We start from the raw sequence: 27,323 nt of genomic DNA on the forward strand, positions 1-27,323 counted from the left end.
ATGTGCAGCTGAACTGATGCTAGGGCCAAGGAAACTGCTTTATGACAAGGAATTAGTGCAGGAGAGATTTTCACTATCTACAGTCCATTCATTAAATCAGTGCAAAAGCCCTGTCAGGATTAATTAGCAGAGTGATTACGATTAACAAATTTAGCAAAATATAGGAAACAGCAAATATTTCATTTTATGATGCCTGAATATTAAAAGGAAGGTTCACATTTAAATTAACTTTAAGAATGTTATAAAATGTCCTATTCCTAGAAACTTGGTAACTTATTTTCATTATTTATTTAAATTAAAGCTTTAAATTGGGATCACTGACCCCCAGCAACCAAAAACGATTGCCCTGTGAGGCAGCTATTCAATTGTTATTGTTACTTTTTATTAGTTAGCTTCCTATTCTGTCCCTCCTATATTTACTCCAGTCTCTCACGCAAACCACTGCCTGATTGCTAGGGAAAAAACAGAAAAATTAATAAATGAAGACCAATTCAATTGTCTTCATCAAGGACCCCCAACCTTTTTTACTCAAGAGTCACACACAGATGTAGAAAGTGTTGGTGAGCCACACAAGCATGAACTTTTCTTTGGAGATGCCAAATAAGGGCTGTGATTGGCTATTTGGTAGCCCCATATGGACTGCTGGCCTGTAGGAGGCTCTGATTGGAGTAAAACTGTCTCTAAAACTTGCCTCCAAGAAACTCGAAAACAGGGTCCGACTGGGAGCAACATCAAAGGGGTGGTGAGCAACATGTTTCTCATAAGCCACTGGTTGGGGTTCACTGGTCTACAACATACTAAAAGTTAATCTAAAGGTGAACTGCCCCTTTAAGTGGCACAAAGCTGGCCAGCACGAATTAGAAGTGCTTAAAAACAAAGCACAATAACATCATAACAGTTATTTAATCTATTATCTGGAATGCTTTTGATTACAGAAAGGTGTTGTTGATTGTTCGTAGAATGGATAGAATTCAAGGAAATCTGAAAAAGCTCAGAGATTGCCATTATGGCGCAAGAACCATACGTTTTTACTAGACACATTTTTACATTACTTTTTATTAAATTTATTGAGAAGCGGATTTACTTTAAGCCATTGATTCATATGCCGAGCTGGAAGACAAGACTTACTTGTTTATGGTCCTTGATTTAAGTGCTTTGCTCAGGACAAGAGATGGTGCAGACTGACGTCTTTGTGCCAAGCTCTTCATCTTCTGTGGAAAGAAATCAGAATTCTCAGTTGAGCCGGAGTGCGCCGGGACGCACAATAAGTAATTATTCCAATGTACAAGGTACACATTATCTTTATTGTTTGCAGATGGTGGAGCGACCGCACCATTCAATCATAGGCTGACTGCGTTCAACTCTTCTAAATCCCTTCTTAAATAGGCAGCTATCCTGACTCCCTTCCTAAACTGTACATAAGAATATGTCATCTTCTACCCAACCCTTTATTAACTCCCCTGCACATAGTACAGGCAGCAATCATGGACGCCCTTTCAATTCTACGGGACTGGGATGTTCCTACATTGAACAAAGGACAAATTTTACCATAAAATGATTCAGCCTGACATGATATAGACAAGAAGTTCTCAGGTTTTCTGCTAGATTCAATACTACATTTCTGAAGTTCTTTTTGCAATAAAAGAGAAAATCGGAACAATGAAACAGCAGTAGCCACTCATTTACTTTCTTAAGGGCTCTGGCACACGGGGAGATTAGTCGCCCGCGACAAAACTCCCTGTTCGCGGGCGACTAATCTAAGTTGCCTTCACCTGCCATCCCACCGGCGAAAATGTAAGTCGCCGGTGGGATGGCACACGCGGCGGCGCGATTTCACGCATATTGCCGAAGTTGCCTCGCAAGGCTTTTTCGGCAATTTGCGCGAAATCGCGCCGCCGCGTGTGCCATCCCACCGGCGACTTACATTTTTGCCGGTGGGATGGCAGGGGAAGGCAACTCGGGGAGATTAGTCGCCAGCGAACAGGGAGTTTTGTCGCGGGCGACTAATCTCCCCGTGTGCCAGAGCCCTAACTCATAGAACATATGGGCCTATTTATTTAATTCCAGTCATGTGACTCTAGATAAGCCCCACCCACAAACCTGCAGGAGTGATACATCCTACAAGTGGAATCAGGTTGGATAAAATAGATTTTATTTTGGGATAAACCCCATATTTAGACGTAGCCAATACCATTTACTCAACAACAGAGTTCTCTAAATTTTTTATTTGAATATTCAGATTTGAGAAAAATAAAAAAACTGCATTAACCGTGAAGAAAGAAAAAAAAAAAAATCACCTTATTCAGTTGCCAATAGCTATAAAGTCATGTGACTTTACAGGGTAAATTCAAGTTTTTTTTCCCCCAAGGATATTTTCCAATCTTCCTTTCCCTAAATATTTTAACTTAAAAACCTGAAAAATTCAAATGAAAACATTTGCCAGCTACATCTGGGCAAGCTTTTATAGAACGTTGTGTACTTTAAAGCTATTTTTCTAATTTTTTTTTTGCCAAAATGAATGAAACAATGTGATTTTTCTCGATATTGAGTTTTTTTGGTTTTTAATATTCTAGCAATCAAGAGGGAAAAAATCGCGATCAAAGAAAAATTTCAAAACTGATAAAATCAGTAGGGATGCACCGAATCCAGGATTCGGTTCGGTATTCAGCCAGAATTCGGCTAAATCCACGCTCCTGGCCAAACCGAATACGATGAATTCAGATCGGTAAATTTTTTACGAAGGATTTGGGCTTTGGCCGAATCTGAAAAAGTGGATTGGGTGCATCCCTATTGTATAATGAATAATGCACTCCCTAATGTAAAATACAGGTACTGGACCCCTTATCCAGAAACCCATTATCCAGAAAGTTCTGAATTACGGAAAGGCCATCTCCTATAGACTTCAATTTAATCAACTAATTCACATTTTTAAAAATGGTTTCATTTTTCTCTGTAATAATAAAACAGTACCTGTACTTGATCCCAACTAAGATATAATTACCCCTTATTGGGGGCAGAACAGTCCTATTGGGTTTAATTAATGGTTAAATGATTCCCTTTTCTCTGTAATAATAAAACAGTACCTGTACTTGATCCCAACTAAGATATAATTACCCCTTATTGGGGGCAGAACAGCCCTATTGGGTTTATTTAATGGTTAAATGATTCCCTTTTCCCTGTAATAATAAAACAGTACCTGTACTTGATCCCAACTAAGATATAATTACCCCTTATTGGGGGCAGAACAGCCCTATTGGGTTTATTTAATGGTTAAATGATTCCCTTTTCTCTCTAATAAAACAGAACCTGTACTTGATCCCAACTAAGATATAATTACCCCTTATTGGGGGCAGAACAGTCCTATTGGGTTTAATTAATGGTTAAATGATTCCCTTTTCTCTGTAATAATAAAACAGTACCTGTACTTGATCCCAACTAAGATATAATTAATCCTTATTGGAGCCAAAACAATGCTATTGGGTTTAATTAATGTTTAAATAATTATTTTAGTAGACTTAAGGTAGGAGATCCGAATTATGGAAAGACCCCTTATCCAGAAAACCCCAGGTCTCGAGTATTCTGGATAACAGGTCTCATACCTGTATAGGGATTCTGTAAGTAACCGAGGAGCTCCATGAACATATAAAGGCACATACTAAAGGCCGAGTGCTTTTATACAGGTCATGGAACTCCGACTGACTTATAATATCCTCATATTTTACAACAGGGGGTACTTTATTTATTATAATGCACAAGTTTCAGTAAATCATGTGACCGAAATTACATCACTATGCACCAATTATAACTGATGACATCAATAAGCACCATTTAAAAAGACAAAATTTAAAGAATATTCACGGCCCGTGTATTATTTTATTAACTCTTTTACTGCCAAGCACGTATGGCATACGTGCTGGCAGTAAAAGGGCTTAAACGCCAACGACGTGTCTCATACGTCGTTGGCGTTTAAGCGCTGCCCTCTGCAGCGGCGGCATGTGCCGCCGCTGCAGAGGGCTTCTAACAATGACAGCCCCCCTGGGCAATGTGCCAGGGGGGCTGTCATCAGGGTCCTGCGAGCCGATCGCTCGCAGGACCCTCCAGGAAGCAGCAGACGCGATCGCATCTGCTGCTTCCTGCTTCCTCTCTCTCCCCCAGCGCCGGCCCAAATGAGGAAGGAGGCGATCGGGTCTTCAGGAACAGGTAAGGACTTTTTTTTTTCTTGCATTTACACACTTTTACACACTTATACACACATTTACATACATTTATACACACTTACATACATTTACACACACTTACAGCACACATTTTAGCACTTTTTTATTTTTTTATTTTTTCATTTTTCACACTTTTATACACTTATTTACACTCATATACACACTTACACACTATCACACAACTTTTACACATGTACACACATGTATACACAAACACTTTGGTTTTTTTTTGTTTTGCTTTTTTTTTTTTTTTTTTCATTTTACCACTTTGTTTTTATTTTCTTTTACCTAAAAACTGTTTATTTTGACAGCGTAACTATTGGATCAGATATTCTGGCCACTAATTACACTGTCATGTAACTTATTTTGTTGTTTCACTGATTTGCACAATTTTTGTGGTTTTATCACATTTTATCCCTATATAAGTGTTCCTGATCTGTTTTTAGCGTAGCTTTGCCAGGTGTAACTTTGGTGTACAAAAATAACTTTACCTATTTTGAATTCATCAGAATGTGTACTTTCCAAAAATATATGGTTTTCTGGGGGTCACTGTATAGTTAGGGGGGGTTACTGCACATAATACACTGACAGGGGGCTCTGTGTGCAAAAGCTGAGCTGGCAGGCGAGAAATCCTTATGCGCTATTTTCATTTAGGGTTCAGTACATACCGCAGACTTTGGTATATCTATGCATATTGGGCATCAATCTGTTCAGTAGACCTCTGGTGTTCCTATTTGGGGTGACTTGCCTTTGTACGCAAGAAATTGTGTGAGATAAATGCGGCAAATTGCAACATTTTTAGGCGATTTTCTGAAATCTCATAAAAACCGATAACTTTAGGAAAGCTTTGCGGCTTGGTACTTTGGTGTAGAAAGGACTCTTTACCCTTGTTGGATTTGTCAGAATGTGTACTTTCCAAAAATATATGGTTTTGTGGGGGTCTCTGTATAGTTAGGGGAAGTTTTGGCACATAATACACTGACAGGGGGCTCTGTGTGCAAAAGCTGAGCTGGCAGGCGAGAAATCCTTATGCGCTATTTTCATTTTGGGTTCAGTACATACCGCAGACTTTGGTATATCTATGCAAATTGGGCATCAAACTGTTCAGTAGACCTCTGGTGTTCCTTTTTGGGGTGATTTGTCTTTATCTGATCTTTATCAAGAAATTGTGAGAGATAAATGCGGCAAATTGCAACATTTTTATGCGATTTTCGAAAATGTCATATAAATCTGCAAACTTAGGAAAGCTTTACAGCTTGGTACTTTGTAGCAATAAGAAATATTTACCCATTATAGATTCGGGGGGATGTGTATTTTCCAAAAATATATGGCTTTCTGGGGTGAATGTACTTTTTTTGTAGCATTATCCCACATAAAGGATGTAAATGTGTTGATTTTGCAGGAGCTGAAATGATAGATCATATGGGGGTATGTTCACATTCGGGCCCCTACATGCCACATACTTGGGTAAACCTATACATATTGGGCATCAAACTGTTCAGTGGACCCCTGGTGTTCAAATTCAGGGTGTTTTATCTTGGTACCTAATGCTATGTGGGAGATAAGATGCTTCAAAATGGAAGCTTTGAGGGGATTTTTGGAAATGTCATCAAAATTGCTAACTTTAGAAAAGCTGTGCGGCTTGGTACTTTGGAGTAGAAAGACATGGGTACCCATTTTAGATTCGGGGGAATGTGTACTTTCCAAAAATATATGACTTTCTGGGGTGAGCGTACTTTTTTGTAGCTTTATCCCACATATAATGATGTAAATGTGTTGATTTTGCAGGAGCTGAAATGACAGAAATGACAGTATATATGGGGGTATGTTCACATTCGGGCCCCTACATGCCACATACTTGGGTAAACCTATACATATTGGGCATCAAACTGTTCAGTGGACCCCTGGTGTTCAAATTCAGGGTGTTTTATCTTGGTACCTAATGCTATGTGGGAGATAAGATGCTTCAAAATGGAAGCTTTGAGGGGATTTTTGGAAATGTCATCAAAATTGCTAACTTTAGAAAAGCTGTGCGGCTTGGTACTTTGGAGTAGAAAGACATGGGTACCCATTTTAGATTCGGGGGAATGTGTACTTTCCAAAAATATATGACTTTCTGGGGTGAGCGTACTTTTTACTAGCTTCATCCCACATATAATGATGTAAATGTGTTAATTTTGCAGAAGCTGAAATGACAGAAATGACAGTTCATATGGGGTATGTTCACATTGGGGCCCCTACATGCCACATACTTAGGTAAACCTATACATATTGGGCATCAAACTGTTCAGTGGACCCCAGGCATTCATATTTAGGGTGTTTTATTTGGTTACTTTATGACCTGTAGGAGATAAGATACTATAGACTAGAAGCTTTGAAGCGATTTTTAAAAAAAATCACAAATTTTGATAAAAACCAATAACTTTAGGAAAGCATTGCGACTTGATAGTTTGGAGTAGACAGACAGTTGTGCCTATTCTGTATTCCCCAGAATCTGTTCTTTCCAAAAATGTACAATTTTCTGGGATAAACCTTCTGTTAGTGGAATTTTGGCCTTGAAATCCAAAGTATGCAGTTTTTTTGGAGCAGTGCTTTGGGAATTTGGTAATGTACTGCTGGGAGTTTTTGACCTATACAAGTGAGAAATCTCCATAAAACTATATATATTTGGTATTGGCACGTTCAGGAGACATGGGACTTTCCAAATCAGTTGTATATTCGTGCATAAAATAATTTTTGTTTCTAGTATGTGTGATTATATTATGGAAAATTTGATTTTTTTTGCATTTTTAGACATTTAGAAGCCTATATCTTGTTACAGAATTGGAATTACACAAAAATTCTACCATATTTTGAAAGCTTAGGTTGTTCTGAAAAAAACGATATATTGTTTTCCTTGGTAAACTAAAAGTCCCCCCGAGGAAAGGCCCCTAAAGTGAAACAGTGCAAAATGTTCAAAAACTGTCTGGCAATACAAGTTCCGCTTTGACCAAAATGGCTGGCAGTAAAAGGGTTAAACAACTATAACAATAGCTATAACCTATAAAAAAAAAAATTATAATTTTTCTACACTTAGGGGCACATTTACTAATCCAGGAACGGACCGAAAGCGTCCGAACGCGTTTTTTCGTAATGATCGGTATTTTTGCGACTTTTTTCGTCGCCGTTACGACTTTATCGTATATATTTTCCGCGACTTTTTCGTCGATGTCGTGAAAAAATCGGATTGGTTTTTCCGCCGTTTACAATTGCTCAATACGAAAAAATCGCAACGGCGACGAAAAAGTTGCGTAAAATACGAAAAAAACGCGACGAAAAAGACGCAAAATTTTCGTTTCCAATCTGATTTTTTCCCATTCGGATTTGTGGATTAGTAAATGTGCCCCTAAGTGAATTTACTCCACCCCACCTATTATTTCCAGGTGTAGGTCTATTTTTTTTTATTAGTGGTAGAGTACCATAAGGAATATGCAGAGTCAGCATACCCACAGACTTTTCTAGGTACAATATAGTTTCCCAGTGGAAATTCCGATCCCTGCATACATGCTTACAAAGGCAAACCTCAAATCAGAGAAACATATTAACTGACATTTTATAAACATTAAAATCATAGGCAGTCTTTGGGAACAATCAGTTTAGCAGGCTGCCTGCAGAGGAATGTAATGGTTGCCATATCCTTTAAGGTGAACCGCATCAGACTGTTATTGTTCTCTGTCCGTAGGCAAAGTACAGGTCTTTGCAAAAACCCACAGGTTTCATTTTAAAAGAAAAATGGAAATGGGACACAGCGGCAGGAATTTCAGAATGTTGTTTTCTGGCGGTCGCGAATTGTACGAGGAAATTTAATTTTGCTTATTCAGAGAACAAATGTTGCTGATTTAGCCCATATGGCGCTCAATTCCACTTACCTATGTAGGTTTCTATTAAACGATTGCAATATATAAACACGTTCTGTCAGTGTTCATGAAAATCCACCACTAATATATGAAGCACCCTGTAGCATGTAGAATATCCAATGACTACTGTACATATAACCGCTTTATTTCCCCTCTGCAAAAGACCCAGTGCAGTAAACTAGGAATGGACTCCTGTAAAAGATTTCACAAATACAATCCAGGGTTGTCTATGGGTAGGAACTCCCTAGAGTTTGCCTGAGAATTGGGGTCCCCAGATTTTTTTACCCATGAGCCACATTCAAATGCAAAAAGAGTTAGGGAGCAACACAAGCATAAGGCTAATGCCACACGTAGCGAATGGCGCTAAAGACTAAATTTTCTTGCGTTTTTATGCGGATATTGGCTACATGTGCCCGCACCAGAGTGCAGCCACAGGAAGCGTATGGAGCATATTCTGGGTAGCGAAAAAATGCACCATACATTACGGGGCACATTTACTAATCCACGAACATCCGAAAAGCGTCCGAATGTGTTTTTTTTTGTAATGATCAGTATTTTGCGACTTTTTCGTAGCGTTATGACTTGCGCGAATTGTCGAGACTTTTTCGTAGCCTTCGCGCCGAGTACGAAAGTTTCGGATTCATTCAAGCTTCAGTATCGTGACTTTTCTTGGGCCAGGTTGGAGCTGCAGAGTGCCATTGAGTCCTATGGGAGGCTTCCAAAATCATGCAAAGTCTGAAAGTTTTGCCCGCCGCTTACGAGCGCTCAATACAAAAAAGTAACAACAATATAACGGCTACAAAAAAGTCGCGTCAATTTACGAAAAAGTTGTAACGGCGACGAAAAAAATCGCAAAAAATACGAAAAAATTCGCAAAATGTTCGTTTCCAATCCAAATTTTTCCCATTCGGGAAAAATTTCCTGGGGTGCTAAATAAGGGCTGTGATTGGCTATTTGGTAGCCCCTATGTGGACTGGCAGCCTACAGCAGGTTCTGTTTGTCAGTACTTGGTTTTTATGAAACCAAAATGTGACTTCAAGCCAGGAATTCAAAAATAAGCACCAATTGGAACAACATTCAAAGGGTTGGTGTGTAACATAGGTTAGTGAGCCACTGGTTCGGGATCATCTGAAGAACAACAGAAGAAATAGGGTAAGTTGGGCAAGAAAAACATCAGGAGTAGGATTAGTAGGTATAACTGGACAAGATAGCAACAGAAATGCTTAATATTAATGTTGCTCAATCTCCAAGCCTTTAATTCACTAATAGAATGGTTTAATGATGAAGTCATACAGGATTTGGTATCATACACCAATTGCTAGCCAATGGCACTGTTCCGATTGGTAGAGAATGGTGGCCATTTGATAATCAAGGTCACTCAAGGATACCGTACATGTGAAGACTAAGCTCATCGACCAATTTTTTTAGCAATCAAGGCTGATGCAATGTTTAAAAAAAAATAATTGTAATTGTGGAATGAACCTTATAATTTGAGGACATTAGACAGTGGCAGCTGGAAAAGCCAAGTGAACAAGGCAATGCAATCCAATATTTATTCTTGATATATGATACTATGTATGCAGAACAGAGAGTGCTGAACCATACATTGGCATTCTTAAGACATTTAATTGGCTTATTTAGTAGAAATAGCAATGAGTGCTTTGTTGCCTTGGTGGATGCTCTTTGTTAAAATAACTACAAATGTATAACTTTGGCAGAACTCTTGCTGGTGTTTAAGCACTGAAAACAACCAGTTAGGGGCCCCACAAATGGAGCAGAGACATTATATGATGTTTAGTAAGTAGGCCAGTTGGATTCCAATAAACTCTATATGATGCCATTTTCAAAGAATCAGAAATAATGAATCAATGCATTTTTCCTATTCCTCCGTTCTTGTATCTGCTAAATTAAAGTGCAGCATGTGTATAAATGCAAAACCCTGCATAAGGCCATCTACCAGAAGACACATGAAGAAAGGAAAAATGGCCAAACTCCTTCTCCACGATTAAAAACAATCCTTTGTTGGTTGATTAAAACCCTGAGTGGCTGCCGTGATACATGGGTACATCTTCCAGAAGTAGCAATGTACCCTTCCTGAAATTACTCCTTTGTTCTACCAATTATATAGAACTTTTTCCCTCCCTTTTAAACTCTTTACATTAGGGATGCACCTAATCCTGAATTTGATTTGGGATTCTGCTGAACCCAAGCCATTTTAATCAGGTTTCAGATTCAGCCAAATCCAGAGCCTGGCCACACCAATTTCCGAACCCTATGTAGCTGATAAATTTGGCACGAGTGCGACTTAAGCTGGCCATACACGTGGCGATCTGACGATGTTTCGTGCGACCATCGGTTGCACGAAACATTGTCAGATCCGCCACACACAGTCAGGGCTGAAACAGCAGATAAGGAGGTAGAAACAATAGGATTTCTACCTCCTTCTGCCGATTCAGCCCTGACGGCAGATTTTGGTCAGGCGCCTTCTATGGCGCCCGATCAAAATTTTCTAACCTGGCCGATCGGCGAGTCGTCCGATATCAGCAGCTTCCTGCGATATCGGTCGACTCGCCGACATGCCATACACGCACCGAATAGTAACGGTGCGTGTGTGGCCAGCTTCACACACACCAGTTTTTTTACACTCATGCATTGGCAATTACTGCCTGGCGCACAGATTTGGATTCAGAACAGTATTTGGCCAATTCCATAAAGGAGGATATGGCGATTCACCCTAACACAGAAAACAAGAGTTCTGTGCATCCCCACTTTACACAATAGCATCATACCTGTAATATTTATTCATATGCAATCCCTGTCAAGCATCTGTTTAGCCAAGCCAATGTTTATTATTCCCAGCTACATGTTCTAGGAGATCTATCTCTGTACAAAAGCACCAAACCATCCAAAATGTCCCTGTGCGTATTCTCCTATTTCGCATAAAATCCATTGTATCCCTAGCAGCCTGGAAATAAGCTTCCCTCCTATTTTCATTATTTTCCCTATTGTTTTATAACCCCATTAGCTAGTCGGGGCCATGGCCTAGCAGTCCACAGATGCGACATGTCATCACCAAGGATGCAGTATTTCTTTGTCCCTTTCTGTTCTCTGGTTCTGACTCTCAAAACAATATTGCAAAAGTCAGTTCTCCCCCATGAACTGAGTTGATTGCAAAATACGCTTCTAAAAATCCCATAGGAATAAACAGAAACAGGGTGCATTTTTCTGTGGTGAGCTCTTATTTCACATTTTGATAAATCTGCCCTTAAGTGTTATGTGCAAGCGAAAAGACTCCACAAAATGCTATAAATTTCATGGGAACTATTATCCAGAGTTCTTGGGATCTAGGGTTTATTAGATAAGAGATTATTCCATAATTTAGATCACCGTACTTCAAGCCCAATAAAACATCATTTAAACGTTAAATAAATCCAATAGAATTATTTGCCTCCATTATGGATTAATTATTTCTTAGTTGGGATCAAGTGCAACGTGCTGTTTATTATTACAGAGAAAAGGGAATCATTTAACCATTAAATAAACCCAATAGGGCTGTTCTGCCCCAATAAGGGGTAATTATATCTTAGTTGGGATCAAGTACAGGTACTGTTTTATTATTACAGAGAAAAGGGAATCATTTAACCATGAAATAAACCCAATAGGGCTGTTCTGCCCCCAATAAGGGGTAATTATATCTTAGTTGGGATCAAGTACAGGTACTGTTTTATTATTACAGAGAAAAGGGAATCATTTAACCATTAAATAAACCCAATAGGGCTGTTCTGCCCCCAATAAGGGGTAATTATATCTTAGTTGGGATCAAGTACAGGTACTGTTTTATTATTACAGAGAAAAGGGAATCATTTAACCATTAAATAAACCCAATAGGGCTGTTCTGCCCCCAATAAGGGGTAATTATATCTTAGTTGGGATCAAGCACATGTACTGTTTTATTATTACAGAGAAAAGGGGATTATTTAACCATTAAATAAACCCAATAGGACTGTTCTGCCCCCAATAAGGGGTAATTATATCTTAGTTGGGATCAAGTACAGGTACTGTTTTATTATTACAGAGAAAAGGGAATCATTTAACCATTAAATAAACCCAATAGGACTGTTCTGCCCCCAATAAGGGGTAATTATATCTTAGTTGGGATCAAGTACAACGTGCTGTTTATTATTACAGAGAAAAAGGAAATAACTTTTTAAAAATAGGAATGATTTAATTAAAATGGAATTTATGGGAGGTGGCATTCCCACAATTTCTGGATAATGGGTTTCCAGATAACAGATTGCATACCTGTATTTCAGAATAACACATACATCATACTAACAATGAATTTAACAGTGAAACCCCACACAAACATACAATAAAAATACAGTAATGGTCTAGATTATGAAACTGGCTCATTAGAAGAGCACCTTTTCCAAGCCCAGGATGTAGCTACAGGGCACTGCTGCTTAATAATAAAGTTTGGATAAAGAAAGAGAATTTCCAGAATACTTGGTATCTAAAGCTAAATATTCCTGGTTAGGTAGGAAAGTAAAAGGGCCAGCTGGGTGTTTGCCACGACAGTCAAACTCCGTAATAAAGTACTTTGCATCATTCTTCCCCAAACACATGCATCTCATCTAGCAGGATCTGGGCAAAGCATTTGCACATTTTTAGTCACACCCAGACAGCTTTGTGAAATCATGAAAATGACTTGTTTGGTTCTGCAAAATATTCTGTAGAACAGGGCAGAGCCAGTCCTTAACCCTCACGTCCTGTAAATGAACATTAAGGATCTTACTTGTACTGCCCTGAAAGGCTAAGTTGGCTTTGCCAAACACCTAGCATGCCATTAACGGATAAGGCTGACATTTTGCTACACCATAATACTATACATTTTTTCTCTAAAATAGCTGCCTAGGATCAGATCACTGAGCTATTTATATTCCCCAAAAGGCGTCCATTTGGCAGAAAAGCATATTCAGCATAACATCCTAAACATATATCAGAGCAGAGATCAAGGCAGAGATGTATCGACTGTAAAATATGATTTTCCTTTCAAACAATGGTTAAACATATACCTTTATTATTTGTAATTGCAAATGAAAGCAGTATTTGTTTATCCCTTTTCTGTTCTCTGGTTCTGACTCTTGAAACAATGAACAGAATTCATTTCTCCTTCAGTCTGTTAATCAGCTGGCTTCCACTTGCTACATTGTATTGGGAGGTAGAAGGGGTCATTGTGAAGACAATGTACAAAAAAATGTGCAGTCTCCCATTGTTTGCACTTTGGACAATGTCTCTCTCCAATGTGAGATGGAGGCAGCGCCATATTCCTGGGGAGAATGCAAAGTCTCTACCACTATTTTGGAGCTTACAGACCCAGTGGTGTAACTAAAGACACACAGGTCCATTGTTCCCCCCACCCCATATGAAAATGCATACGTTAAACTTCTGTCCTCCATTTTCCTTCTATCTAGGGTTGCCACCTTTGCTTGATTCATGATACAGAAAGGAAAGGGAGCTGGTGACATCAGAGGTGGGTCAATTTTGCACCAGTAAGTCCATAGAAAAACCAGTGCCAACCCTATTTCTCTCCTCACACCGCATGTCTTTGACAGGATTCATGGTCCTTGGTGCGATCTCACCCCTAGCAGTTACACCATGGCAATTCTTTAAAACACAGGGCGCAAAGTGCAGAAAGTATAGTGGCTTGAGATAGTTTTTTGTATTATATAACCTGTCCTACTGTGCAAATAGTAATTGACCCTTTTCAAAAATTCAGGATTTACAACAAGGTGGTGTCTAGGCTAAGAAGATACAAAATGTTCTTTGGGTTCTAGATGTCTAGGTACATTTACCATGCATCTTTTGAGATTAATATTAACCTAAGGTCATCCAGTACTGGTGAGCAATTACAATAGGCAAAGCCTTTGGTAAAACATTCATCCTATTCAACCAAATAAAGGGCACCTATCACCCTCAAACTGTTTCCCCCACCAGAGGTGTGGGCTAATAGAGCCCAGACTCCGATTGGGGAAACAATAGGCTTTTTTGAAAAAAAAAAAAAAAAAAAACAGTCCCCACCAGTGCTAGGCTGCCCATGCCAGAAGGGAGCTCCCGGTGCAGGCAGCCATATTGTGACCCTTGCATGTGCATAATGAGCAAGGGGAGGAGCACACTCCTTCCTAACAATGGTGGGGCTGTATTTAAAAAGACAAAAACTATTGTTTTCCTCTACTGGAATGCAGGGCCTGTTAGCCTATACCACTGTTGGGGGGCCAATTGGAGGGTGATAGGTGCACTTTAAAGGTCCCCATACACTATAAGATCCGCTCGCTTGGCGACATCACTATCGGGAGAATCCAGGGTAATTCGATCGTTTGGCCCTGGGGCCAAACAATCTAATTACAACGACGGGCAATGGCAAAGTCGGTTCGGGGACCGCATCAACCAGCCGATGCTGTCCCCGATCCCATTTTCTAACCTGGTCGATTTCAGGCCAGATATCGGTCAGGCAGGCCTGTCGGGAGTGCCCATACACGGGCGGATTAGCTGCCGAATCGGTCCAAGGGACCCATATCAGCAGCTACTATCGGCCCGTGTATGGGGACCTTAAGAATGGGAAATAGATTCTAACAAGGTATCTATTTTCTTTCATTTCTATCAAAGCAATGATCACATTACAATCTCCTCTCATGGATCATAAGGCCTGATTTAGTCCTGATTTATTTTATAGGTGTGTACCTGGCACAGTCATGGTAAAGCCAGGAGCCAAAACAAGATATTTTCATGAAATCCGTGTGTTTATAACACAAATCCAATCCTTCCAGTAAGGATCTGGCCGGATACTTAAAGATTAATATGCCAAAATAACTGGGATATCGGCGTACAATATTTTAGGACACGCGTCTGCCAACGGGTCTCAGAGCAACCTGCCGCACCGCATTGGCTCGTCCTATCCTGAGCAAGCACGCTAATCCCAAGGTGATGAGTTGTACTCCGCTCTCGGCTTTCAACTGCTAGCAGTCTGTCGTTCATTCAAGTCAATCGGCGCTTCAGCTAATCAACACTCGAACTTTATTCTTTAGAAATAGAATACGGTGCGGTTTAAAAAATCATGTAAATTTCACAAAAAATAAAATCTCTGACAGAAATAAAAAATATAGAAATTGGCAGAAATTCTGTATATGTTCATTTCTCCTGAAAAACCTCAGTGTTCTGTCGTACTTTGGAAAATCCACTAAAACGTTAGAAGGTAACCAAGACGACGTAAAATGTCTTCCATATGTGAAAATAAAGATAGCGAGGGAGAATATAATCCTATCCTTCCCGTTCTCCCAGATAAAAAATAGTTACATTTACGAATATCATTTTTTTTTATTATGGGTAGGAGATGACAGATTAACCTAAACACGCGCTGATTTAAAGCATGACAGCAAAGCAAGCGACGGCCATTGTACACTTTTTAATTTTAAGTGTAAATGAAGCTAAACAGATGAAACCAATTAGATTTATTTCCTACAGCAATAATTTGTCATACATTTTCCACTTATATTTTGCTCATGATTTGGTTATTCAGCGTTTAATATTACCATCAGATTGAATTAATGCTAAACTATGCAGAAGAGTCACCCAAGGATAAAATGTTCAGTGCTAATTAGAGAGAAATATGTCAAATTAGATTTTATCCCCTATAATTGGAGGGAGGGATGGTTCCACGCTCTACAGAATACAGGGACAAGTTCAGAGGTTAACACTTCTATATAACACGGTTAATATGTGACATGGTTTGTAGAACTTGAAACATAGCTAAATATGTAAGGAAGACTGCTGCATGACAGGAGAAGTTCCATAGTTATTTCAGAATTCTGTATAGCAGAAGAAATAGATGGTCAAACTTCTGTATAATAGGAGAAAGTGATGGTCCAACAAGAGGTGTAGAGACTTCTGTAATGTACAGTAGGAGGGGGTAGTAGGTTCAGACCAATAATAGGAGCAATAGTTGGTTCCAAGAGGAGGAAATGGTTGGTTCCGAGCAGAGTACAGTAGGAGACATGGTTGGTTCTGAGCAGAGTACAGTAGGAGTAATAGTTGGTTCCAAGAGGAGGAAATGGTTGGTTCAGAGCCGAGTACAGTAGGAGTAATAGTTGGTTCCAAGAGAAAGAAATGGTTGGTTCCGAGCAGAGGACAGTAGGAGACATGGTTGGTTCCAAGCAGAGTACAGTAGGAGTAATAGTTGGTTCCAAGAGGAGGAAATGGTTGGTTCAAAGCAGAGTACAGTAGGAGTAATAGTTGGTTCCAAGAGAAGGAAATGGTTGGTTCCGAGCAGAGGACAGTAGGAGACATGGTTGGTTCCAAGCAGAGTACAGTAGGAGTAATAGTTGGTTCCAAGAGGAGGAAATGGTTGGTTCAGAGCAGAGTACAGTAGGAGTAATAGTTGGTTCCAAGAGAAGGAAATGGTTGGTTCCGAGCAGAGGACAGTAGGAGACATGGTTGGTTCCAAGCAGAGTACAGTAGGAGTAATAGTTGGTTCCAAGAGAAGGAAATGGTTGGTTCCAAGCAGAGTACAGTAGGAGACATGGTTGGTTCCGAGCAGAGTACAGTAGGAGTAATAGTTGGTTCCAAGAGGACAAAATGGTTGGTTCGGAGCAGAGTACAGCAGGAGACATGGTTGGTTCCGAGCAGAGTACAGTAGGAGTAATAGTTGGTTCCAAGAGAAGGAAATGGTTGGTTCCGAGCAGAGGACAGTAGGAGACATGGTTGGTTCCGAGCAGAGTACAGTAGGAGTAATAGTTGGTTCCAAGAGAAGGAAATGGTTGGTTCCAAGCAGAGTACAGTAGGAGACATGGTTGGTTCGGAGCAGAGTACAGTAGGAGTAATAGTTGGTTCCAAGAGGACGAAATGGTTGGTTCGGAGCAGAGTACAGCAGGAGACATGGTTGGTTCCAAGCAGAGTACAGTAGGAGACATGGTTGGTTCGGAGCAGAGTACAGTAGGAGTAATAGTTGGTTCCAAGAGAAGGAAATGGTTGGTTCCGAGCAGAGTACAGTAGGAGACATGGTTGGTTCCGAGCAGAGTACAGTAGGAGAAATAGTTTTGTTTAGGAGCTCTTCAGTTTGGAATTTAATCTGGTTGCGAGGGTCCAATTTAACCTAGCAACCAGGCAGTGGTTCAAATGCAAGAATCAAGGATGAATAGCTGGGCACTTTAACAGAAAGACAGGTAATTAAAAGGAACAACTAAAATTGTAGCCTCAAAGAGCAATAGTTTTTTTGGCTTTCAGGTCTTGCAAACTGGAAAGGTGGCAAATATTTAAAAAAAAAAAAAAAATTATAAAAACGAATGCCAATGACTGGACATTTTATAACATACAAAAAGTGTAAATAATCAAAGCAAATAAGTTCTCAATATCCATTTCCTGATCTGGCCCTCAGTTATCTGCTTTGCTAATATCTGAGGGAGCCCCAAAGAGATTCCAGCATGTGATTATTTGGCACTCACAGAAGATGAGTAAATATCTATCCATGCTTGGATCTCTTTACTTTTCTATCACAGTAAGGAGAGGCCAACAACTGATGTGTCCTGGCCCTACTGTTTTCAACACAATTGATACACAATTAAAGGAAAAAGAAAGTCATAGTCACTGGGATGACTGCAATTTGTTACCCAATATGGCCACCTTGAGGTGGGGCATATTGGGCTGAACTGATCATTTGGCTGTTTTTTAATGTATCTATCCAGGGATGAAACTAGGGGTTCCTAGTCTGGGCTCTCGTTCCCCACTGCACTGTTCCAGTGCGCCCTTCCCCAGGCCCCCTATAGCGTCACCACAACAAGAAGTGCTCATTGGAGCGGAATCAGGTAGCTGGCAAGGTTGCCTAGGGCATCCATCTGGCTTTGCCCGGCTCTGTATCTGTCTATTCCATATTGCTAGTAAATGCTATGAAAACCTACCCATACGGAAGCACTACAACTATCAGAGTGCCTAGGTTTTGGAGGAAATGATGGATTGTTTCATGACTCTTGCTCAGTTCAGGTTTAAGCACAGCAGCAACTAAAATAGCCATATAGGACCAGATCTGCTTGTTTGTCAAGGTCGCCGAATGAGCAGATCTGAGCCTGATTTGGCCACCCACATGCAGGGTCAAGTTAAGTCAACTTATCTTCTTATTGGCTCTAGGTCCAATGAATAAGATCATCCATTGGGGCCTCTAATGACCCAGCATTGTGCAGATGCACCCCTTAAAGAAAAAGTAAACCCTGTTTTTTTAAATTAACATACCCTCCTCCCTGCATTCAGATTGATTTTGTTTATCTATTACAAGCAACAGAACTACAGCTCTTTTACTGACTTCCTTGTCTAGCATGAAGCTCCGCCCCCTTTGGCTTTCTGAGCACTCCTCTCTCAAACTATGATGACCTCAAAAGTACCTTAGCGCTGCGGAATATGTTGGCAGTTTATAAATAAATGTTAATTATACCTACTGTGCATGCCTGATTGATTTTAATTGTAATTGAAGCAGAGGCAGTGAGCATGCCCAGTAGAAGCAAAAGGAGGTGGAGATCCATGATAGACAAGGAAGAAACTAAAATAACTACTTTTCAGCTGCTTGTAATAGAGAAATGAAATAAATATAAATACAGGGAGAAAGGTATGTTATTCTGAGAACTGCTTGGAGTAATTTTAGATTTTAAAATAAAAATATATAAAAAAAAAAAGATATCTTACTGATTTTTAGGCAGAAACCAGTGGAGCAGGCCAGTTATCTGCCTATGAATGGCCGCCTTAACTCCTGTGAGGAGCAAGTTCCATTGGGCAGATAAAGGGATCTATAAAGATGAATTCTTAACACAAGCAGAGTTTTATGTTGGCATGTATATTAGTGGTACGTTGCCCACTGAAGGCAGGGGTATCAGCAGATATGTTCTGAAATCAGAAAATGATGAAACCCATGTAAGTCTTAAAAAAGGCCAACTCCCCATTGGTGGCACATTTCCTCCTGCATAACTTGCCCATTATAGTAAGGGCTGAGGTGCAGGCTATAAAATGGGGGTGGACTATATGGGTGGGTTGGGAGCAAGTTCATTACTACAATGTAAATCTAATTTATTTGTACGAGTATTCCCCTTTTCAGACACGAGCAAAAGAAAAAAATATCTTCTATTCCCAAAATACAAACAAGTGGAGTCCACCTTTACTCTTATACATTTGGTCTATTTCCTGCCAAACCAACATGATATTCTTTGTAGAACGGGGCATTTCCTGGAGCGCTGACTGCCTACGGGACGTCAAGGAGATATTCCAGATCCTACTGGCTTTTTTTCAAAGATTTTCCTTCCTCACCAGGAAATTATTTCTTCAGATCAAAGTCTACAGATGTGCCCAGTGTCCGTGTTGTTCCATGTGCTGCACCTCTGGGCCCGTAACATAAGACCCATCGCTTTTATCCTAACACACGGACAGACTTCAGTCGCTCTTCAGAAAGATGGGATAGTCTCTGGGCTGTTGAGTGATCGTTTCCATTAAGGTTCATTTGAAGCGTTGCCAGTGGGATCTGGAACATCTTCTCTTCTGGGAGTGTATTATATGCTGAACAGAAAGGAACCACCACTGCTGCAAAGGGGAATAGTGCTACGCAAAGTGCTCACGGGTTGGTTATCTGACCAATCCATTTCCAAGACAATTAGGGTGAAAGTGTGGGGTGTGCAGGCCCAGCCGGGGTAGTTCCACACTGATCAACTTGCACCAAAGCAGGTCACCAGTTGGTCCATTTGGTTGCTGCTGTGGGATTGTGGCAAAGGTAATTGGCCCTTTTTCCATCCACCATGTCCTTTCCCAATAACACCAGGGTTGTGCGGGAAGGGGGGGGGGCTGTCATTCCATTCATGCTTATATTGTCATGGGGGGGGGAAGGAATGGTGACTCTAAAGAACAATACAGTCACGTACAGCCATGTATTACAAAAGTTGGCAACAATGTGGTAAGGACAATGGCACACAGGGAGATTCCAGAGATGCCAACCCAGATCTGAGTCACGTCCCTTGTCCTGCCCCTGGTCCCACATCCTACCCCCATCATCCCTGCCGCGCTCCCTGTTCCACTGCTTTGCATAATATCGGAGGATTCAATGCATTTTAATGTAGCAATTAAGTCAGGTTATGGGAGAAAATTAGACAGTGGAACACTGAAGGACAGGGGCATTGATATTCTGAGACAATTTGCAAATGGTTTTCTTTTTTTTTTTTTTTTTTTACTTATTTAGCTTTTTGTTCAGCAGCTCACCAGTTTCGGATTTCAAATGCTAAATGGTTGCTATTGTCCTGTTTGCCTTAGCAACCAGGTAGTGGTTTGAATGAGATACTGGAATATGAATTGGAGAGGGACTGAATAAAAAGATAAGGAGTAAAAAGTCACAATATGAATAAAACTGTAAGCTCCCGGAACAATCGTTTTTAGCTGCTGGGGTCAGTGACCTCCTTTTGAAAGCTGAAAAGATGTAGAAAAGGAAGGCAAATAATACAAAAACTATAAAAAGAATAAATAACAAAAACCAATTGCAAAGTGGCTAGGAATAGGACATTCTATAACATTATTTAAGCAGAGAGACATATGACAAATAATGGGGGGGGGGGGGTTGACAAAAAAGATTACCAGATCATATAAAAAAAATCACCTACAACTGGAAATATGAAACCTCTAAAGAAGAAGAAAGGCAGAGAAACAGCTCGTGGCTTTGGTTTCAGATCAATGGAATCTTAATCAGTGCCAGGTAGTGCATATACAGTGGTGTGAAAAACTATTTGCCCCCTTCCTGATTTCTTATTCTTTTGCATGTTTGTCACACAAAATGTTTCTGATCATCAAACACATTTAACTATTAGTCAAAGATAACACAAGTAAACACAAAATGCAGTTTTTAAATGAGGGTTTTTATTATTTAGGGAGAAAAAAAATCCAAACCTACATGGCCCTGTGTGAAAAAGTAATTGCCCCCTGAACCTAATAACTGGTTGGGCCACCCTTAGCAGCAATAACTGCAATCAAGCGTTTGCGATAACTTGCAACGAGTCTTTTACAGCGCTCTGGAGGAATTTTGGCCCACTCATCTTTGCAGAATTGTTGTAATTCAGCTTTATTTGAGGGTTTTCTAGCATGAACCGCCTTTTTAAGGTCATGCCACAACATCTCAATAGGATTCAGGTCAGGACTTTGACTAGGCCACTCCAAAGTCTTCATTTTGTTTTTCTTCAGCCATTCAGAGGTGGATTTGCTGGTTTGTTTTGGGTCATTGTCCTGCTGCAGCACCCAAGATCGCTTCAGCTTGAGTTGACGAACAGATGGCCGGACATTCTCCTTCAGGATTTTTTGGTAGACAGTAGAATTTATGGTTCCATCTATCACAGCAAGCCTTCCAGGTCCTGAAGCAGCAAAACAACCCCAGACCATCACACTACCACCACCATATTTTACTGTTGGTATGATGTTCTTTTTCTGAAATGCTGTGTTACTTTTACGCCAGATGTAACGGGACACGCACCTTCCAAAAAGTTCAACTTTTGTCTCGTCGGTCCACAAGGTATTTTCCCAAAAGTCTTGGCAATCATTGAGATGTTTTTTAGCAAAATTGAGACAAGCCATAATGTTCTTTTTTCTTAAAAGTGGTTTGCGCCTTGGAAATCTGCCATGCAGGCCGTTTTTGCCCAGTCTCTTTCTTATGGTGGAGTCGTGAACACTGACCTTAATTGAGGCAAGTGAGGCCTGCAGTTCTTTAGATGTTGTCCTGGGGTCTTTTGTGGCCTCTCGGATGAGTTGTCTCTGTGCTCTTGGGGTAATTTTGGTCGGCCGGCCACTCCTGGGAAGGTTCACCACTGTTCCATGTTTTTGCCATTTGTGGATAATGGCTCTCACTGTGGTTCGCTGGAGTCCCAAAGCTTTAGAAATGGCTTTATAACCTTTACCAGACTGATAGATCTCAATTACTTTTGTTCTCATTTGTTCCTCAATTTCTTTGGATCTTGGCATGATGTCTAGCTTTTGAGGTGCTTTTGGTCTACTTCTCTGTGTTAGGTAGCTCCTATTTAAGTGATTTTTTGATTGAAACAGGGGTGGCAGTAATCAGGCCTGGGGGTGACTACAGAAATTGAACTCAGGTGTGATAAACCACAGTTAAGTTATTTTTTAACAAGGGGGGCAATCACTTTTTCACACAGGGCCATGTAGATTTGGAGTTTTTTTTCTCCCTTAATAACGTAAACCTTCATTTAAAAACTGCATTTTGTGTTCAATTATGTTATCTTTGACTAATAGTTAACGGTTTTTGATGAGCAGAAACATTTAAGTGTGACAAACATGCAAAAGAATAAGAAATCAGAAAGGGGGCAAATAGTTTTTCACACCACTGTAGGCTCCTCATGGGCTGAACCATTATGCACAAGTGGCAAATCAAAAGTGATTAATAAATGGAACATTTACTTATTGTTTACCAGTCATACAGCCATGTTTGGACACTTCTTTTTTAACCATCACTTACACAGGCAACGTACATGATTCCAACAGTTAGAACAGAGCGTGGGGGGGGGGGGGGGGGGGGGGGGGGGCAGTATAATGAAAGTCTCATAACAACAAAAACAACAACAATAATAAACTACAAAAAGTCAAATGCTGGAATGAAAACACAGCCATTGGCACTGCTCATCAAGGACTCCTCATTGAGTAAACACAACTGTAAATGTATTTATTATCACTAGCAAACAAAACACAAAGCTCAGAGGCACCGGAATCCCTGGCAGTGGGGGCTGCCATACTACTTCCCGGTGCTGGAGCATTCTCAGCAACACCACCCACAAATAAACAGCATTTTTCTTTTAGCTATGGACAATGATTCCACTTACAATCATAAGTAGAGAAGTGCAGAGCATATAAAAATAGGTGCAAACTTTCCTTTGTCTCCACTATTTATTAACTGCTAAAGTACAAGATATGGAAAGTCAGCAGTATTATATATATATATATATATATATATATATACACACACACATACATATATATATATATATATATATATATATATCACACACACATGAAGATGGAGCACAGGGAGCAACACCAGAGCAGCTTTGGAAAAGACAACAGGAATATTATTTAATAGAAGGCAATGTTCTAGCAATATGAGCACTAATGGGCTAGCGAGTGAGGGAATGAATACAAACCAAGGGTGGCATTATAAGAGGCCAACAACACAATGATACAGTCAGTGCCAGAAGCACATATTTGTGGCTAATGCCCCCCGTAGGTTACATGGTACTGAGAGTTCCCCTCCTTTCCAAGAGAAGACTGATTTTCAAACAATGGTAGGTCTGATGCTAAGCATTCTCTCTCAGTATCATCCTACCATTTATTCAAATCTTTATATATATTATATTTATACACTCCTCCAACGGTAAGAGCTGAGCTGGGAGATTCCCAAAATCTCACTCCCGTACCCCCCATAGGAAAACAGCAGGAGAACCCATGCAGGCAATAGACTGGAGAGCACAGTGGAGCAAGCTTCTGCATGCTTCCCCTCATTTACCTTTTAGCAAGTCATTGGTAAGTAAAGGGTTAAACAGGACTACATGGGAGAAGTCTTATCCTCGTAAGGGTATGTGCCCACGGGCATCACTGTGCAGGTAATGTGACAATGACCCATCAGGAATGGATCTGGCATGGTGTTAAAGTGGCTATACACTTACTGACAGTGTAGATGGAAGCTTCCAACCTATGGGTCTAATGGGTTACACCTCACCTAGCTCTATATCAGTCACTTTCCCATTAAAATGAATGCAGCGTTGTGCCATGATGTGGGGTGTGCCATGATGTCTCCAAGTTGGCTCCATCTGTAGTATATTATTTTTCCATGCAGATTAGTGCGAGGGGAAAAAAAGGAAGCAGCATTGGCTGTGCAATCAATATCCAGTGCAAACAAACCAGCGTGACCCTTTCAAGGCCGAGGCATCAATTCCCCTTTTCACGAGTCGCTCAGAACCAAAGGGGAAATGATTCTGCACAATAAAAAAAACTCGGAACTTTATAGTGAATTTCAGATGGCACTTCCACATGGCACAATCACTGCGCTGCCCAAAGGATCCATAAACAACTACATCATCGGCTCTAAAGCATTTTTTTTCTTTATATTGGGGACCCAGAATCAATTTGGGGGTCATGCTCAAGCCCTACATTTAGTTTGCAATGTTGGTATTAATATTGTTACAAAGCAGCATTAAAAAAAGGACCTTGCTGCTCAAACCTTAACACGATGCCCATTTTTGAGCATAAAACGCAGATTAGGAATCCCTACTCCGACTATTCTTGAACTACAACTCCCAGCATCAGCTGTCAGTTTGTGCTATAAAGCAACAACAGACAACAATCACACAATCTGCAATGGTACTTACACCCCAAAATTCACATTTTAGACCCCTGCCACATAAAATGATTCTCAAGGAACCACATGCACCTATGCACAATTATAGCAAATTGAACTGGTGTCCATCTGCTAAGTAGGTGGCCAGACAGGACAAAAACAAATCACTAGAATTGGGCACAGAGTATGACTGGCTGAATACCTGGCCAAACATTATGCAGAGCACCTGCCACATGAATGCACTAATCCCAATTAACATGGGATTTACAAACATTGATATATTTGATATACATTGATACAGACTGTAAACCCCAAGGTTTAATAGGTTTCTAGCAATAAATGCATTGGGCACCACCAACCCATGCAAGGACTGAATAAATGAGCCCCCATAACAACACCCCCCCCCCCCCTTCAGCACTGGTTTGACTGGGAGAGAGGGATCACAATGGGTGCTCAGCTGCACTCACCAGAATGCAATTACCCAATATGCTAGGGAGTCCGTTAGGATAATGCAATGGGCAGAACAATTATCAGGCATCACCAATAATAACAATAAATGCACCCAGTCCCTTTGCATAGCGGGGGTCGGGGGGTACACATACACAAACATATACACACAAGCATACATACACACACATATACATACATACATACATACATACATACATACATACATACCTTTTTATTGTCAGCCTCTGCGGATATCTGCGCTTCCCCAGTCAGAGAAGAAGAGCGGGTCTGTCCCACATTGTCCTGTTTAGGTGACATGGCTTCCATTAAGACAGGTCCCACACAGTTCCAGGGTGGCTCCGGGCTCTCAGGCGCACAATAGAAGCAGTAGGAGGAGTGAAGGGGGCGCAGAGAGCGGGGGGTGCGCTAGGGCGCAGCGCAGCATTGGGGAGAGAGAGGCGCACAGGGCGCAGAGACATGTCCGGCTCATCTGAGCTCAGCTCTGGCTCTAATCACGTTCTAGTAGTGCCCGCAGCGCTCAGCGCCGCTCTCAGCCCGCCCTCCCCGCCTTCCCCCTCCCCTCTCTCCCTCTGGCCCCACACGCACCGCACACACTGCATGGTCCCTGCCGCTGCCGGGGGAGCGCCTAATCCTCTCACCCTGTGTGTGTGGGAACCCACTGGCACCCTGGCAGCACATTGCAGCATACACTGGCACCAAATCTTGTCACTGTGTGTGTGGGAACCCACTGGCACCCTGGCACTGGCAGCATATTGCAGCATACACTGGCATGGCAGGGATTAACGGTACTGCCAGGGGAGCGCCTAATCCTCTCACCCTGTGTGTGTGTGTGTGTGGGAACCCACTGGCACCCTGGCACTGGCAGCACATTGCAGCATACACTGGCATGGCAGGGATTAACGGTACTGCTGGGGGAGCACCTAATCCTCTCACCCTGTGTGTGTGGGAACCCACTGGCAGCACATTGCAGCATACACTGGCATGGCAGGGATTAACGGTACTGCCGCTGCCGGGGGAGCGCCTAATCCTCTCACCCTGTGGGTGTGGGAACCCACTGGCACCCTGGCAGCACATTGCAGCATACACTGGCATGCTGCTTTTAGTAAAGGGCATTTGCCCCAAGTGCCCTTTATCTTACATGGCTGGCTAATGTGTGGAACCTGCTGAGAACCCTCCAGCTTATGCCTTAGAGCCCACCTGCCTGTCAGCCAAAATAAGAGGTTGGTTCCAACCCCCCATCCCCATGGGACCCCAGACCTATATGCATTGTCAGGATCCCTACTGTCTGGAATTGTTGGCTTAGCTAACACTTGTCATGGCCAAAAGCTTTATTTCTGCAAATGAGAAGTACCATTGCCCTCCTGGTTAGTTAGTACGGGGATTTAATTTGCTACCCCACCCTTGGGGTGACCTGTATAGTAGTCCAACCCAGTGTAGGACTGGGACCCAAGGGGCCGACCAGAAAACCTTAGACCCTAGAACCATCTATTTCTCTTCTTTGACCCCATTCAGAAATAGGGCATAACCATGAAACAGGCCAAATGGTCAGGAGCAGGAGGGCCCACTGACACCTGGGCTCACCGGGAGTTTTCCTGGTATCCTGTGGGCCAGTCCGACACTGGTCCAAACTGGGCCTGCCTGCCTGAAATCAGCCAGATCTCGATCAGCCAGGTTAGAAAATCTAGTCGGATCGGGGACCGTATCTGCTCGTTGATGCGGTCCCCGGACCAACTTTTCCTATGCCCATCGTTATAATGCAATCGTTTGGCCCCAGGGAATTATCCTGGATTCTCCCGATATCGCCCACCCGCAGGTGGGGGATATCGGGAGAAGATCTGCTCGCTTGGCGACATCTGCCCATGTATGGGGACCTTAACAATAACCATTTCCTGATTAAAGTGCTTACTATATTCTAGTCATTTTTTGTCATTTTGACAACGATCAGACAAAAATCAGGCCTGGACTGGCAATCTGTGGGTTCTGGCAAAGGGGCTGCTGTAAGATGCCATAGGCAGTCAATATTTATTGGGCTGGTGAGAGCTGTTTGGCCCTATGTGTACTTGCAATACCAGGGCCTATTCTGATCCTGCAGCCCAGAGCCACCAACAGAAATCGTGGGGCCATATTATTTGTCTGATACGTAAATTACACAATTTATGTTACCAAAACGATCGACTGGGCCCCACCTTGGGTCAAAATTTGATCGGACCGTAGTTGCACTGCCCTTTTCAAAGTAGATAGTAAATAAAGGAGCCTGATGGAACGTTTGTATCAGTATTTATAATCATTAATCAACAAGGATAGCAGAATTTTAATTCAAAAAGATGCCTTGACTGGCCC

At 41.3% G+C, this 27,323-nt stretch overlaps 1 protein-coding gene across 1 annotated transcript in view; it reads right to left on the minus strand.

Annotated features, from left to right (window-relative positions):
• The window catches only part of arhgap20 (Rho GTPase activating protein 20), an 84,140-nt gene extending 58,700 nt beyond the window's left edge, over positions 1–25,440 (minus strand). Inside the window, 2 exon segments of the mRNA NM_001079253.1 lie at positions 1,129–1,211; positions 25,191–25,440. Of these exon segments, the coding sequence (NP_001072721.1) occupies positions 1,129–1,211; positions 25,191–25,289 (182 nt within the window). The 5' untranslated portion in view covers positions 25,290–25,440.
• Positions 25,441–27,323: the final 1,883 nt, after the last annotated feature.

The sequence above is a fragment of the Xenopus tropicalis genome, chromosome 2 (assembly GCF_000004195.4).
Source record: "Xenopus tropicalis strain Nigerian chromosome 2, UCB_Xtro_10.0, whole genome shotgun sequence".
In the NCBI taxonomy this organism is placed as follows: Eukaryota; Metazoa; Chordata; class Amphibia; order Anura; family Pipidae; genus Xenopus; species Xenopus tropicalis.